The 17,070-nt window shown below is 44.3% G+C and overlaps 1 protein-coding gene across 3 annotated transcripts; it reads right to left on the bottom strand.

The window, feature by feature from the left end:
- Positions 1-6,496: 6,496 nt before the first annotated feature.
- TIMM10 (translocase of inner mitochondrial membrane 10) lies at positions 6,497-12,408 on the bottom strand. 3 transcript variants are annotated; one of them, XM_079953709.1, is made up of 3 exons: positions 12,271-12,408; positions 11,484-11,581; positions 6,497-6,827 (listed from the first exon to the last, which is right to left on the bottom strand). In XM_079953709.1, the coding sequence occupies exons 2-3, from the start codon at positions 11,552-11,554 to the stop codon at positions 6,626-6,628; spliced, it is 273 nt and encodes a 90-aa protein (XP_079809835.1). In that variant the 5' UTR covers positions 11,555-11,581; positions 12,271-12,408; the 3' UTR covers positions 6,497-6,625. The 3 variants fall into 3 exon arrangements, with proteins under 3 accessions (XP_079809835.1, XP_079809833.1, XP_079809834.1); XM_079953707.1 differs by having other exon boundaries at positions 11,484-11,584; positions 12,271-12,407; XM_079953708.1 differs by having other exon boundaries at positions 12,137-12,271.
- Between the last annotated feature and the right edge of the window lie 4,662 nt (positions 12,409-17,070).

Here is a 17,070-nt window from a genome sequence, read left to right as displayed (position 1 = left end):
AGAGGTAAATACTGAAAAGCTTTTCAGAACACGCTTGCTTAGAAATTCAACCCTTGTCTATCTGTATACCAATGCAGCTGGATTAAATGCATAGGGTGCAGGGAATGTTGCAAGACAGCATGTTTCTAAGTTAACCATTCCTCTTTGTAACTGAGTCATTGGTTATTTTATTTTTAAAAAAAATCCAACTCAGAACACCCTTGTGCTTCCCCTTTCTCTTCTCTGCACACATTCAACCCTATTGGACTGAAGTGCAGGAGCCGCGCTTTGGTTTGAAATAAACAGTTTCTATAGTTTAACTATGTGCTGTGTATAGAAAAACTTTCTTTTGTCTGTCCTGAACCTTCCAACGTTCATCTTCATTGGATACCCATGAGTTCTAGTGTTAATGCAGGAAAGGATAAAAACTTTTCCCTATCCGCTTGCTCTGCACCATGCATAGATTTATGCACTTCCATCATGTCACCTTTTCTCTAAACTACAAAGCCCCAAATGTCCTCTCCTCGTTGAGGAGTCGTTCCCTCCCCTTGATTGTTTTGGTTGCCTTTTTCTGAAACTTCCAGCTCTACAGTATCCTTTTTGAGGAGAGACAACCAGAACTGTACTCAGTATTCCAAATGTGGGCGCACCATAAGATTTGTATTGTCCAGCTGGCCATGGCAGAAAACAGGATGCTGAACCAGGCAGGTCTTTTGTTTTGCTCCAGGAGGGCTCTTCTTACGTTGCTAGCTTGAGGACTTATTTTTTTGTTTTCAGCCCCGTGTTCTAGTTTATCCATGTCATTGTCTAGTCCAGACACAGCCAATGCAGTGCCTTCCAGATGTTGTTTGATTCTCATCGATCCCAGTTAGCATTGCCAATGGTCAGGAACAGTGGAAATTGTTTTCCAGCCTTGTATTGAGGACATCACATTGGCAACCCCTGGACTGCTGAACCTGGAGTTGTGGATTTGTATTCCTAGCAAACTAGATGAGCATCCTCCACACTCCTCTGCGCATGTTATTAAAACAGCAAATAGAGCAGGAAGACCCACAGCTGTTCCTTTGGAAAAACCCTTGCTCCTTCATTCGCTGCGATTCATTCCTGGCTACATTTTGAGTGCACTTTTTCCGCAACCCGACACATCCCCCCACCTTACAGGAGGCAGCTTTCCAATCCATTCTTCTTTCCATTTTATTTATGACAATGTGATGTGGAACCATGCCAGAAGAGAAATAGCTCTAAGCTCCTCCTGTAATTAAGAAACACAGCCTATTCCAGGCCATTTCAACATCCTGAACACATATAAGATCCTTTGTCCAAGCCCCCTCCAAGGGTTCCTGGGTATGCAGTGAAGATGTTAAATGGCTTCGGCCCATAGGAGAAAACTGCTGCCGGATGCAGCAGCGGTAGGTAATGAGGACAGAATGCATAAAATAGCTGCTCAAAATAACCTTGAAGCAAGCAATGATGAGTTAGTCCTGTCCAATTTAATTGGAAGGGCAAACGGAGCTGGAAATGCAATGAAGGATTCTGGAAAGGGCAGGTCTGGAGGAATCAAGGTAGCTGGTTAATGAGGGAGGTGAGCTGGGCAACGGAACTACATGCCCCCATATGCAGACGAGGGTTTTAAAGGTTATAACCAGCAGTGAGTCGCTTATGTACCATATGAATGCCAAGGAAGGCAAAGGAGCCCAAGGGAAGTGGCTCCAGGCCTAATTGGATGTGTATCATGCAAGTCAGCCTGGAGCTTATGGGGCAGCGTTCATGTCAGAGGAACAAACGCAGCTTTGCTTTCCTGCAGCATCGTACATGTGGAAAGTATAGCTGGCACAAAAAGCTCTACCCTGTGAGCTACTGAAACCCCTACAGTGGAAAGATAGACCTGCATAAATGGGCCCAGTCAGACACAAGTCTGGCATTGGGCAGGGTGACATGTCAAAAGGTGATGGGGACTGTCCCATGGCAGACTTACATGCTGGTTCCAGCAACGGGATCAGCTGGGCTGCCGTCACCCCAATAGACCTGTACATTTGGGCTGCAAGGCATATCCTTGGAGTGGAGAAATGCCAGGAAAACAACTTGTTTGAGGAAACCGGCTCCCTCGGCCAATAAAGCGAGATGAGCGCCACAACCCCAGAGTCGGTCACAACTGGACCTAATGGTCAGGGGTACCTTCACCTTTACCTTTACCTTTATAGGAAATAAAACCAGTTGGGCCAATTAAAAGCAAATTGCAAGCATCGGTGGCTGCAGGTGGAGGCTTCCAAACGAACTCTGCAAAGTCCCTTCCTTTTTGGTACACTTCTGCCAAAACATACATGACAGCAGATTCCAAGAATAGCCCACAGGACAATGTTTTTTAGAAAACTTGGGAGGGTTCCTCCAATGAGAAGATATGTAACCACAGATAAGCTTCTGAAACCTGCCAAGACGGTTCAGTTTGTGCTACACCACATTCCCAGTTCACACAGCGGGTGGGTGGGTGGGTGCAAGAGAGGATGGTGAGGCCCAGAGTCTAGGACAAAGGGAAGGGAACTTTTCCCAGCTCAAGGGCCACCTTCTCTTCTGCACAACCTTCTGAGGGCCGCACGTCAATGGTGGGCAGAGTCATGAATATGAATGTTATCCTTTTAACAGTAGGCTTGTTTCTACTTTCTATCCTCCCTCCAGCCAAGCAAGAGGCATTATCAGAGTTCAAAGGCACATTTAGAGCAGCGTCTTCTGAAATACTACATGGCAGGGAAGCTCCACTGAGTTCATAGGGACTTGTTCCCAGGTAAATGCATGTAGCAAGCACTCCAGCTCTCGTGACCAAGTCAGGGATGAGTTGGGAGTTCAATATCTGGAAGGCCACAGGTTCCCAAGCCCTGGTAAGCAGGACTGCAGCTTTTAGACACTTTTTTGCTTCTGTATCAGTGTTCTAATAAGAACCAAAGTACACCCCCCCCCCTAGAAGTCTGCCCTAGACCACGGCTCAGAATATTTGTTATTTATTGCATGTGCGTCCTACCTTCCGCCAAAAATCTCATGGTGGCATACGTGATTCTCCCCCTCCTCATTTAACTCTCCCAGAGACCATGACGGGCCCAAGTGCGGGAGGAGCTTCCTGGCCAAGTGGAGATTTGAACCCTGGTATCCCCTAGTCCAACACAGTCTAGTCTAACCACTACACCACATTGGCTCTTCAGGGAAAACAAGCAGGAACTCCTCAGCATTCGCATCCATGTAGGAAGCAGCACCTGGAAGTATAACGTTTGAAGTTCACCGCTGCAGAAAATCATGAGGAGGAATAAGCAACAGATTAACATCCAATACACCCTGAGCCCTGCTGAGGCTGTGAACTTTTCTAGCAGGATGTGAGAGGTCTTGATTTTTTTACTAGCTCCCTTAATTGCTCCCGCCACTGCACCTCTAGCTCCACCTTGCCCTTTCCAGCCACCACGGGGTGGACTTGAGAGCTCTGCCAAAGCAGCCGCGGCACAATGGCCTGGCCCTGTGCAGGCATCAAACCACAAGGAAGGCTTGCCAAATAACTTCCAGCATGTGGTTTTAAATAACTTCTAATTGCTTTAAGCAGCTCTAATTGAATAAGTCACCCTTTGGCTAAACACAGCTGGTATTTAATTAGAAAATGCAGAATGAGGCTGTAAGAAATCAAAGGGGCCCAATTATGAGGTATACTCATAAAAAAATAACAGTAAGAGTGCCTGAAAGTTGTTACTCACACACTGTCGGTAAAAGAAAGAAAGAAAGAAAGAAAAGGCACACGTGTTTTGCAATGCCCCCTGCTGGCCACAATGAAAAGCACAGCAAATGTTTAAATCCAGAAACAAAACACTTCTTCTTCATGGGCCATTTGGTTACAATCATGCTAGACGAGGGAGGGGCGAGAGTTTAATGAAAAACAGCAGCGTGCCTCCTCCTTTGCAGAGGATCAAAGGGAAGGGATCGGATCTCCAGTTCAAATCGTACAGAGAAATGGCTTGAGGGCTCCCAGCGAAAAGCACCAGAATGGAGGTGGCTTAACAAGCACATCGGAAGAACTAAGTTTTAGCAAATATGATGAGGGCTGCTGGAAGTTTACCCATTTATTATTCTTTTCTCACATATCCAGTTTTCCAGTGTGTCAGAATTTCCGCATGGCCTTCTCCTCCGAGTGCACCTATTAAGATTGACATACATTCTGCTCTTGGCAGAGACACAGATGCCGCCCACGCTTATCCCTTCACCAGCATCACCCTTGAACTTCTGCGAAACCCTGTGCCTTACTGCTGCAGGCACAGAAAAGGAAATAAATATGAACAAAATCACAATCTTACAGGCTTTAGTTCCCTCTAGCGGTTGCCTTCTGCAATTGCAGACAGCTTCCCTTTCTTTTTGGTGCCTTGCCAACAGCAGTGTGACCACTAATGCTCATTTCATTTCAAATTTTTCATAGTTAAATTAACTGTGCTAACATGCATAGCCTGCCAGGTAATGTGTGTATCACACTCTATTCAAACCTTCTTTTGAAGAAGACTCAGGACACTGAACCATCTAATACAGGGCTAGGAATTATTTCTGCAGTTAGCTCAGCAGGTGACTTCAGATTTTTATTTTTGGACTTCCCCTGTAGCTTTACTGACTTGCTTGAATAATCAGAAGTGATTTTCTGTGCTAACAATATTATGTGGCACCCTTGCTCTCCCACTGTTATGGGCAGATGATCTTGCAAATAGCAGGGCATAGACTATATGTGTTTCCCAACCGGGGGCCATATGGTGAAAAGTGTGTAAATGGGGGGCCATAGCACACACCTAGGGGGCCACAGGTAAAGGTAAAGGGACCCCTGACCGTTGGGTCCAGTTGTGGCCGACTCTGGGGTTACGGCGCTCATCTCGCTTTATTGGCCAAGGGAGCCAGCGTACAGCTTCCGGGTCATGTGGCCAGCATGACTAAGCCGCTTCTGGTGAACCAGAGCAGCTCACAGAAACGCCATTTACCTTCCCACCAGAGCGGTACCTATTTATGTACTTGCACTTTGACATGCTTTTGAACTGATAGGTTGGCAGGAGCAGGGACTGAGCAACGGGAGCTCACCCCGTCGCAGGGATTCGGACCGCCGACCTTCTGGTCGGCAAGCCCTAGAGGTCAGTTAAGTGCAGTGGTGGGGTGGCAATGGGTAGGGCTGGGTGAGCCAGAGCTGCTTGTTGCTGCCACGTGCTGGGCCTAACTCTGCAAGGCGCAGAGTCCAATCCATCCCAGCGCCTAGTGGATCAGGGCCTTCGGATGTTGCCGAGGGTTGCAGGGTCCGTTGGCACTGTCAGTTCAGCTCTGCAAGATGTGGAATGAAATCCACCACAGGGCCTAGCTGATCGGGGTCGTCTGGTGCTGCTGACTGGCGTCTAGTAAATAACTAAGTGTCTACTCAGAAGAAAGCTGCACTGAGTTCAGTGGGCGTTACTCCCAGGTAAGTGGAGGGAGGGCTATAGCGTTTTATCTAGGCAGCCAGGGCTCCTCCGGATGACAAGATCTTTTTGCACCAGGTCAGTGAGGATCACTTGCATTTTAAAACTCTCCCATATATACAGAACTCCATGTGTCCCTTTTGGACTGTATCTGTAGGTTTCCCCCTCTGTGTCAAATAACTGGGATCAAATTAGTGTTGTTAACTTTTAATAATACATGGAAGGTGGATCTTCCTCAGGAGATGGTGGACTCTCCTTCCTTGGAGGTTTCTAAGCAGAGGTTGGCTGGCCATCTGCCATGGATGCTTTAGCTGAGTTTCTTGCATTGCAGGGGGTTGCAATAAAAAGATAACCATTGGTGTCCCTTCCAGCACTATGATTCTGTTTTCCTGCTTCAACATCATTTCATTATCTTCCTATCATTTTATGTAAATGTATTTTGTTTAAATTATAAAAATTATAAATAAAACATGTTCTATTTACAAACAAAACATTTAAATAGGCCCTTTCTACCAGTACGACCGGAGAGGCATGAGGGGGGCATGAGCATAGCCAGGATTTTTGTTAGGGGGGGCAGAACCTCAGATTTATATTGATTTTGACTTATTTGGGTGCTGCTGCCCCATCCCCCCGTCCCCGGCCATGGGGAGGCCACAGGAAGGAAACCAGGTCAGAAGGGGGCCATGGTCGGAAACACTGGACTACATTTCAACTCTTATAGTCTAAATAGCACATCTTGTAATTGAAGCACTGCCTAAATAAGAAAGATTATAAACTCTGCTTCTACCACTGTTCTGCCATTGCAAGAGAGCAGTAAGAAGTCACCAAAACCACCTGTGAAACCGGCTTTTAGGAAAGTGAATCCACCCAGAAGAACGGGATGTGCCAAAAGGCATTCAGTCTCTCTGCAGCCTTCAGATTTATGTGCTGGCACAAGAAAGCTCTATAGGATCCCACAGGTGAAGAGGATCTCCCTTGGCAAAAGAATCACAGACTGCCCCCATCTTCCATCAGGCCTAGCAAGAAAGGACAAAAACTCCAGCATACCTGGTTGTTAACAGATAATATAATGTTCAACATTTTATTGGCAAAAGGAGGGATCAGCACAGAGTCCAGGCACAAAGTAGGGGAAAGGGGGTGGTAAGCACATGGGCATGTTGTCCATTATCAAAAGTGTGTGCGTGTATTTGTTTGTGTTACGCTGGCCCAGCCCCCTGCTGCATCCTCTTCATCAGCTCCTCATCCTGCATTGAGAGCTCCGTCAGCTTCTTGCCCATGCGCTCGTGGATGTCCAAATACTTGGAGACGCAGCGATCCAGGCACACAGACTCTCCCTTGGACAGCTCAGCCTCCTTGTAGTGTGGAGGGACGCATTTGCGATGGCAGGCATTGGTCATTCTGGGGCACAGCAAGGAAAGAACAGAGCGTGAGCGGAAGGAAGTGGCCATCTTTTGGCTGTTCCGAGCCGGCTTTATTTATATTCAGCTAAAACAAGCACATCACAGTTCTTGCTTAAAGCTCTCTATCAAAGCCTAAAAAGCCATGATGTTTCTCCCCTACCACCACCCAAATTCTAATGATCACCAACACAGTCATTCTAAAGATATCTATCTGTGTTTTCGTCAGTGCCAAAGTTCTGCAACCTGCCACTTCAAGCAGGAGATGCCACTTTTGGGGCTACCAATGGCCTTGCCTCTGCGGCTCTGAACTCGTGCAAAGCCTGGTGTCCCTTAGGAAGTGTACGTAACTCCACAGAACAGAGTAACCTGGTTTATCTCAGTTCCAGACTGTCTGCCTGACACTCTTGCAAAAATGAGCAGCACCACTTCGCTCACCTGCTGCCAATTTTGCCCCAGGATATAGGGATAAAGGACAGTACCTTATTAGTAAAAAAAAAAAAAAAAAAAAAAAAAACCACACACAAAGCATTCAAATGCAAAATTCTATTATTATTTTATGTATTATCTACTAAATTCATATACTGCCCTTCATCACAAGGTTTCAGGGTGGTTCACAGAATAACCACTACCGAATGTCAATCAGCATCATGAACTTTGGGATTAAAGAAACTTGTTAAAACACCTCTATTTCTCTACTGCAGCAGGTTCAAATCTTCTGTCTGCATAATCTTACCTGTAAACAATTCCACTCAGGCAACTTTCCCATATAAATCCTTGATCACCACTCTAACTTCCTCCTCCTCTGTCTCTCTTACAACCCTCATCATCCTTCAACTGTCTCTCCCAAATGACATCCTTCACATACTGCAGGGAACTTCTGTCAATTAGACTATTTCTTCAGCAGGTCAGGTTCTAAAGCTATAATTCTAACCCTGTTTACCTGAGAGTAAGACCCATTAAATTCAATAGGGTTTAGTTTCTGAATAGACATGGTTAGGAATGTGCTGCAAGTTATTTCCCAAACTTAATATATCTGTTTACAATTCTAACCAATTGTACAAACACACACGATATTGTCATATCCCATTTAAAAACTAACCGACTGAGCCCTAGGCAATCATTTTGTCAGGGACACACAGTCCACTTCACAGTGAAATGATTAAGACGTACATTAAGGCAGACAAGGAGTGTTTTTGAGTAGCCAACCAGCTTCAGGAACATCTAAGCTGCTACATCCAAATAAACATGCATGCAATCAGTTTGCATGGCTACAGTCCCTCCACACTTACTTGTGTGTAAGCCCCCAGCAAACATTCAAATAAATGTGCATAGGACCAGACTGCATGCCTTCCAGGCTAGAAAAATCTCAATAAATGTTTTTCCTCCAGCTGAAGACTTTGGTAGTCAGGGTCTGCTTGAATCCTTTGCCTTATTTGGTGTCTGAAAAAGATTCCCTGCAACAAAGTGTCTCTGCTCCAGTGTCAAGGCAACAAGCGAATTAAACAGCTGAGCAACTAGAGGGTAAGTACGATCCTTTTATATAAATCATTGGTTTAAACAACACAGTAAGACCACTGTGTGCTAAGAGCTTAATCCTGTAAAACTTAGAACTCAGGAGCTATAAATTCTAGCGGTAGTAAGTCTGTAGAAACCTAGCTTTCATCTCTACTCAAGCAGGGCCACAGTATAGCAGAAACCTAGATAAAATTTCAATTTTAGAGAGGTGGTATTAAACAACAACATAAAATCAACCTCAGATTTATGATTCCCCATGCAACAGAGTAACCCTTAACCATTTTGGTCCAGAATACCTTAAGGACCATCTAATGGCTTAGATTCCTGTCCAATCAGTGAGGAAGTCACTGTTAAGGGTTCCCTAAGGCTCAGATGCAAGGCTTGTATCCACCAGTATTGCCATTAGTATTGTGGGCCCAGTCTTATAGAACTTCTTCCACTTGAGGTCAGACAGGCCCCTTCCCGACTGAACCTCTGAGGACTAAAAAAATAAATAAATCCAGCAGGCATTTTAATTGTAGTTTGATTGTATAGTTCTAATTTATACTTATTTTTGGACTGCCTCTTTTTAAACTGCTTAGAGAGTATTGTAGGTAAGCAGTATACAAATTGTTTAAACAAATAATACATAAATAAATAACAAAAATAAACTAGTGACAGAGTAAGCCTAGATTTTAAAAAGCAGGCTTAGCTTTTAGATCAAGCTCAGTATAGTATAGACTTCAGTTTAAAAGGACAGTAGAAAATGACAGTATAAAACAGTGGTCAGCAACCTTTTCCAGCCGTGGGCCAGTCCACCATCCCTCAGACCATGTGGTGGGCTGGACTATTTTTTTTGGGGGGGGGGGAATGAACGAATTCCTCTGCCCCACAAATAACCCAGAGATGCATTTTAAATAAAAGGACACATTCTACTCATGTAAAAACATGCTGATTCCTGGACCGCCCAGGGTGTTAAAATGACCTAAATTCACACACTCCTTCCAAATTCCTACTCACCAGAAATTGAACAAGCCCAGCAGTTGTGTTACAACTTGTTGTTTTTCAAATGAGAACTTCCTGATCTAACTAGCTGCATTAGCAAGTGGGGAAAGCTAGCCAGGGACATAAATCTGGAAAAACCTAGCCAGGGACCCTGGTCCACAAGCAAGAGGAGAGCCCCTGTGGATGCCTCATCAAGGAGTGAGTTCAGCAGCAGGATGAGGTCAGGGCAAAATACTTTGGCCTGCCCCTTAGTGACCTAACATGTCCAAGCTCCCAAGTAAACAAACAATAAATTGTACAGAATGCCACGCATACAGCTATCTTCCTTTTGGATAAAAGTAATGGATGTGTGCTTAGTAAAATGAGCTCCTGGTCCTCAGTTTGTTCCCTTGAGGGCAAGGTAGATGACCTGAAATAAGGCCAAGAGAGGTTGGTGGACAAGGCCTCTGGGGACAAGCTGTGTCCCAAGGTGACAACTCCTCTGCTGACATACAGAACCACTCTCTATGCAGGGGTGCCCAAACTTTTTTCAAAGAGGGCCAGATTTGATGAAGTGAACATGCATGAGGGCCGACCAAAGTTGCTGAGCTTTTTTTACAATTTTACCCCATGACATATACTGCCACGGGGGCCGGATTAAATTTTAAATTATTAAATTGACCGGCAGGCCGGATTAGGCTCCCGAAATGGACTTTGAACATGCCTGCTCTAGGGGAAGGAGTGCACCACTCTGAGCAAGAGGAAAATGAACTCTTAGAATGACCCAGTCACTGGGGTATGAGCTGTTATCCTCTCATGCAAAGGATACACCTCCAGGTGGAGACAGGGGTATCCTGGTTGTGGGTGATTCAATCATTAGAGATATAGATAACTGGGTATGTGACTGTTATGCAGATTGTAGAGTGAACTGGCAGACACTGCTGGGGAGGAGTCAATGGCCATGGTGCATGTTGGCACTAGTGACACAGAGAAAAGTACTTATGTGATCCTAAAAGAGAAATTTAGGTTGCTAGCTAGGAGGCTTAGAGTCAAGAACTTCAAGGTAGCTTTCTCTGATGTGCACAGGGCCAGCTAGACAGGAACAGCTGTGTGGTCTCAATGCATGCATGAAATGGTGGCATCTGGAGGAGGGCTTTGGATTTGACAGGCACTGGGGAATGTCATTGGATAAGCTGGGCCTGTATAAAAGGAATCGATTCCATTTAGGCCAGATTGTTGGCACTTAAAAACAAAAAGGTGGCAAAGCATATTTTAAAACCAATTGTTGAAATCCCCGTCATGTTTGTCTGTCTGTCTGTCTATCTATTATTATTACTATTAATTCAATTTAAATACCACCCTTTATCAAAAGATCCCAGGTAGTATACAACATTAAGAACACATTTTATGGAGAATAATAATAAAAACACAATAAAAACATAATTTGTGATATAATTTCCCCTGCGCGGGGCCAGCTAGATCACTTAGCAAGCAGCAACTACAGCATTTGGGGTTTTTTAATTTAGCTAAGCGGAACATGGTAGAGACTTATCAAATTTTGAATGAACAGAGGAATCTTTTGCCATCTCTAATTATACTGAAATTCAGTGTTACCCAATGAAACTAACATACAGTAGGTTCAGGATGGACAAAAGTAAATATTTTACCCAATAAGGAATTCTCAGACACAAGATGCAATGATGGACACCAGGTTATGACACCTAGATCTGTCAACGACTATGGTTAAATAAAACGTCTATGTTCAAATACAGTACTCCTGCGAACACCATATGCTAGACTGACAACAGGGAAGGATGGTTTGCCTGTATGTCCTACCTGTAAATTTCCCAATTCAACCACATGAAGCCTTGATCAGATTTTTTAAAAAGGCAATTCTATGATGTTATCCTATGTTTCTATTTTGTGAACCACCCTGTGATCTGTGGATGAAGGGTGGTATACATTAATAATATGTTCTGTACAATGTCTAGTAAGGTATAGGTCCTAAAATAGTACATTTTGGTGGGAGAATAATCTTGGAAAGTCTGAGGTACTTAGAGAGAAGCAAAACACAAGTCACAGCATACAGTGCCTGTATTGTTTTCATAGCTCTTATGCTGCACATTTCAAATGAGCACCACTGAGGAGTGCCCTCATGCTTGCGGTTAGTTGGTACCTGTTGTACATATCAGCCATCATCTCCACTTCCAACTCAGCCGCCAGCTGCTGTGCCCTCACAGGATCCATCACACATTCAAGTATTTGTCCTTGACACTGCTGGAGAACACAAAGGATCAGAACCCAATGACTCTACCTATAGTACACACACACACACACACAAACATTATCAACAAGGTTGCCACTTAGTCTGTATTTTAGATCGCTGCTCAGTTTTTCAGTGGCCAGGTCCATCTGCAGTCCTGGCAGTAAAAGGGCGGTTAAGTGTGAGCTGTTTTGTGCTCCACCTAACAGATTAGTGCTGTGACAAGAGCAGACGCTGACCCTCTGCTGACCCACTAAAGCAGGGACAGGGAGCCCTTCAGATAGTCAGCCCATAGCCAGAGATGATGGAAGCTACTGTGCAGCAACATCTGGAAGGCCAGAGGTTTCCCTGCATTAGGGGATGTCTGACCTGAATGCAGAAGACCACTGCTTGGGGTGAGGGAATGTGGGAATGTGGACCCAAAAGGACAGCACAGGAGCTGCTGCTCTGTTTGCTTTTCAAAAGTAAAACTGGCAACGTCCATCCCGCCGGCTCACTGCTTCCCAGCCTGACCCCCGCACCGCCCTCATTCCTCACAGCTCGTGTGAACCCCCCTCCTCTCGTACACGCACACGGAGGGAGCGAAGAGCCCCCAGGCGGCAGCTCCCGTCCTCTCCCCTCGTCCCCCCGCCTGAGCTGCTCTGCCGATCAACTCCCGCCAGTTGGACAGCATGTCTACCTCACCGCGAGCAACGCTCACCTCCAGCCGCAAATATCAACGGGAAGCACGAGGAACAGGCGCTTCCGCAGCGCGCCTTTCAGGGAAACCATAGAGACTTCCTGGCATGTATAATGCCTTTCTAGGCGGCCTGTTTTTCCTTTTCCCCAGCGAGGGACCATGGCCCGTGTTGCCATAGAGTTCAGGAGGGGATGATGGACGTTGGGAAGGAGGCGGGATTTCCTCAGTTGCGCTGTCAAGGGATGAGAAGCGGCTACGTCATCGCCCACCGAGGAGGGGCTTATTGCCTCATGCCTGCATTATTTACCTTGTGTATTATTTAGTGCGTTTCTTGTCTGCCTTTGTCTGCAAACGCAGGCCGAAGGGGAGAGGGGTTGTAAATAAAAATGCATGGAGGATTGCAAAGCAACACAAAGACGCAGCAGTTCACAGGAGGGCTTTTCCCTCCACTTCCTATGTGTTTATTTTTATGAAATCCAGCAAAAGCTGAAAGGTGCAACACACACACACACACACACACACACACACACACAATTTCATAATTCATTACAGCAACGAATTATAAGCTGAATTAAATATGCTGCCTTTCAAACATTTGATAACTGATCAAAAGGAGAGGGGAAACAGTTTGATTTGCATATTTAAATACTCCATGGGTGGTACTCGTTTTACTTAGAGTAGACCCACCGAACTTGCTGTTGTTTACCTAGCTGGAAAATAATAATAGACTCTTGGGCAGTTGTGAGTACAAATGGATTTTCAACAGATTACTTTCTAAAAAGGAATTGCATGTTTATTTCTATCTTTTCATATTCCAGGAGCTTTAAAGGCTGTGATTGTATGAATATTTATTTGATTATGGCCCTTTAGATTTAGTAGTCTTACTTCTGAGTAAATATGCACAGGCTTGTGCTGTGTGCTGCCTACTACATTGAACAACAAGACTTCTCAGAAAGCAAACATTTATAATAGGTTACCGGTATATAACATGTAACAGTTGGATGTGCTTTTGTTTGTTTTTTGTTTGGTCAGCTCCTGAAGCAAGCTTTTAATATCTGACCTGGACAATTAAGGAATCAGTCACATAATTTCACTGATCTTATATGCAGGCTTAAAGAAAAAGCTATATTCATAAGTTGACACCTTTGGAAACATAACCATCCTAAACCTTTCAGTTTCTTTTATCAAGTGCAAGTAGATGTTCTTACTCTCCTACAGATTTCTGGAAGCATGCCCAAAATTTATGATTGCCTAACAAAAAATCCCTGGGGGCATCTGTGTGACAGTCCCCTGAAAAAGGACAGAAGGAGTGTGGCAGGTATTAAGTGACTGAAGGCACGACAAGAAAATGCTCAGATACTTGGTGATACTGGCCCAAAAAGGACCAAGCCAGTACAGTCAGAAAAGGTTATTTGTTTATCAGCCTTTTATGTACAGTATTCTGTCCTGATGGTGTTAGAAGGAAGAAAAAGATCAGCAGTCATATTAAAGTAGAAACAGAATATATGACTTTGAAGAAAAACAGGAAAATCTATATTCCAACTCTAATGTACCACCTATACCTCAAAGTTCTGGTTGGACACTGCCATCTCAGGCCTAGGGCAAACCTAATGACTTGTCTGCATGAAAAATGAATCCAGGGCTTTGAAATCTGAAAATATGAGTCATTATGTCTGGGGAAATGCTATTAATTTTGAGACTTTAAAACTTTACCCTGGACTCCTGGCTCTGATGTAGCTTATGCCCTGCTGCTTAACTGAGCTGGAGCCCTCTGCAGAGTCATCCTTTTATGAAGAGCCCTCGCTGTGCTTTTCTGAACCTGTAACGAGACAGCCTAGAAAGGACAGACTGTCTGCACAATTACTTTCTGAGGCTAGATGCTTCTCCGTATTCCAAGTTTGCTGTCGGTCAGTGCTAGATGAAATGTGATTTGGCTTGTGGCTGATTTATTTTTGCAATGGGAAATGAGGTGGGCACAGACAGAAGCTGTCTCGATGCCCAGTTCTCGATGCACTGCCCTGAAATGGGCAAATGACCCCTGTAAAACAGAAAATGACACAAAAACAGTCTGGGGACAAAAATGGTGTGTTAGTTCCATATTTAACCACCAAGGTTGTTATGTGTGGACTCAGCTAGATTGCTCCTGCGTCTTGCTGTTCATATACTGGCTGAAACAAAACTGATATCATACCAACAAGATGATTTGGGATGGAACCAATTCTCCATGGTACAGCACTTCCTTTACACACAAAACTTCCTAGGTTCAGTCCCTGGATCCTGTTAAAAGGCTCTGTAGTAGCAGATGGTGTAGCAGCCAATCCTAGTAGACTATACAGAAGTAGGTGGACAAATAGTCTGACTTGGTACAAGGCAGTTCACCTTGTTTATATGAGTTGCAGCTAAAGTCTAGCTTTGTTGCTTTGTGTGTAACTGAAGCTCACAGGGTGACCTTGGGCCAGTCACCATCTCTTAGCCTAACCTACCTCACAGGGTGAGGATGAAATGGGGAGGAGGAGAACCATGTACGCCACCTTGAGCAACTTGGAAGAAAAAAGGTGGTATATAAAAGTACAGTGGTACCTTGGGTTAAGTACTTAATTCATTCCGGAGGTATGTTCTTAACCTGAAGCACCACTTTAGCTAATGGGGCCTTCTGCTGCTGCCGTGCCACTGGAGCATGATTTCTGTTCTCATCCTGAAGCAAAGTTCTTAACCTGAAGCACTGTTTCTGGGTTAGCAGAGTCTGTAACCTGAAGCGTATGTAACCCGAGGTACCACTGTAATAAGTTAGAAAAAATTAAATAAATAAAATGAATATTTGTTTCCTTTGCACCCACATGTGTACATATACACTGTATGTAATCTGCTAGCAGAGGATATAATTTCATGCATTTGATGAAGTGGATCTAGGTTCCTGAAACCTTATGCCATAATATACTTGCAAGTGTTTTAGATGCTACATGACTCATTTCTTTTTTGCCTTTCCCTTTTGCGTTGAAAGTATTTATGTGCAGCGCACTCTGTGACCACACAAGCCTGGCAAAAACTCTGTTGACAAGGTTTGAAGAAAATAAAGCACTGTGGTAATGTAACAAGAGAGCCATTTTTGTTACAGGATAAGCTAATATTCATTTCTAATTCAGTAGCAGTTTCGAGAATCAGATGAATAAGTGATGCAAACCTTAGAGACCATACAATGCAAGACAAACCTGAAACACATTGTAGTCCTTAGATTTCCACCCACCCCTTGACATTCACCACAATACATGGTGCTACAATGCCAAAGAAGGAAACAATGATGTGATCCCAGGGTTCATATTTATCTCATCATAAGTATACCATTGCCAAAGACCTGAACACTATGTATTTAGAAAAAGACCTGTACTGTACTTGGTTGCTCACCTGAGGACATATTTACATCATTGGCTTAACTGACTTAAACAAGACAGCCATTAATAGTGAAAGTGGTGTGGAACTCTCATGACATTCTTTGCATTTGTGGGTTGAATTCACACTTGCTTTCAAATGATTTCTGGCCATTTTCAGATGACACAGTTGTAACATGGAAGCCTGCTCCACTGAGCTGGGAAATCTAGATTGGGCAAATTGCAGTCATTTATTTCCATTCATGGCTTGCAGTGAGATTTGAGCGCCGACAGCTGCCAAGCTTTTAGGTGAATTGTATGAAGTGTGTCACTAGAGCTATTTTCATCAAGGCTGAATTTTGACACCCAAGTGACAAATTGGCTCGGTTTTCTTTCCAGCTCCTTGGAATCTTGTCTGCTTGGGGGCCAAAGCAGTGCAAGCGGTGATGTTTCTTGAGGCATTTTTCAACAATTTGGCAGTAGTCAACTCTTTGCTACATGGTTATATTTAGCCATGCAGCAGTTTGCTTCTTTTTATGTTTGGAAACAAATTTGAACCCACCCTTGCGTAGCCTTGTTATGCAAGCAGTGAATAAAGCAACTTCTGCCATGAGCCAACAATGTCTCCTGCCTTGATGGGATGCTCCTTCTTGATCACTTTGGTTACTCTCCATTTACAGTACTTAGGAAAACAAACAGGCATGGTGGAAAAGGGAGGAGGCCTAACATAGATCACACAGCAAATCAGTCAGACAGAACATGAACAACTTTTCTAACCACTGGGTCATTTTACCACTAGGGTGGTAACTTGGATAAATCAGCAGTGGAAAGCCGCAAGGTGTCAGAAAGACCAGTAAAAAGAACATGATTGGGTGGAAGATGGTCAGGACCACCTCGGTGTGTCCACCATCTGTCTTGTACGATTCTCCTGTGCCTTTATTAGCTATTGGATATATAGCACTGGTCACAAGTGAGTCTTCTTCTGCCCTGACAGATTTCCCAGACATATCATACACTCACAAACACGGTTTGTGAACCAGGATAAAACAAAAAGCTTCATAATACACTACCAAATCTGCCAGTCCTATTGCAGGTTACAAAGGGCCATGTGATATTTAAATGTAGAACTGTATGCTCTTTGAAGCCCGGTCCAATTATTCCTTCTCACTATACACACACCCCTTCCTGGTCCTGTTACAACCCTGGTTAAGGGACCCATTCAGTCTCTATTTGGCCACAAGAGGTCAGAGCTGCTTCAGAAATGAAAAGATGTGGTGGGAAGAGTGTTTACTTGAGTGGATTGAGTGGGTTTTGTGATGAAGAGGTTAATCCCATAGTTTTCACCAGGTTTTCACTGTCACCCTAGGAAGACATTCTAAAACAGGCTTAGAAAGGATAAAGTCCTTGGCAAACAAGGCGTTCGAACCATGGGTTTCTCTCAACTGAGAACTATCGC

This window comes from Podarcis cretensis (genome assembly GCF_951804945.1).
Source record: "Podarcis cretensis genome assembly, chromosome: 1".
Classification (NCBI taxonomy): Eukaryota; Metazoa; Chordata; class Lepidosauria; order Squamata; family Lacertidae; genus Podarcis; species Podarcis cretensis.
The sequence above is the reverse complement of the archived record's forward strand: the minus strand, read 5'-3'. Positions and strand labels throughout refer to the sequence as shown.

Bases quoted from the DNA above. Each gene is read 5' to 3' on its own strand.
- TIMM10 (XM_079953709.1), bottom strand. From the start codon at position 11,554: ATGGATCCTGTGAGGGCACAGCAGCTGGCGGCTGAGTTGGAAGTGGAG. The intron at 6,828-11,483 runs GTACCAACTAAC...GCTGTGCCCCAG, and splicing joins ATGGCTGATATGTACAACAG to AATGACCAATGCCTGCCATC.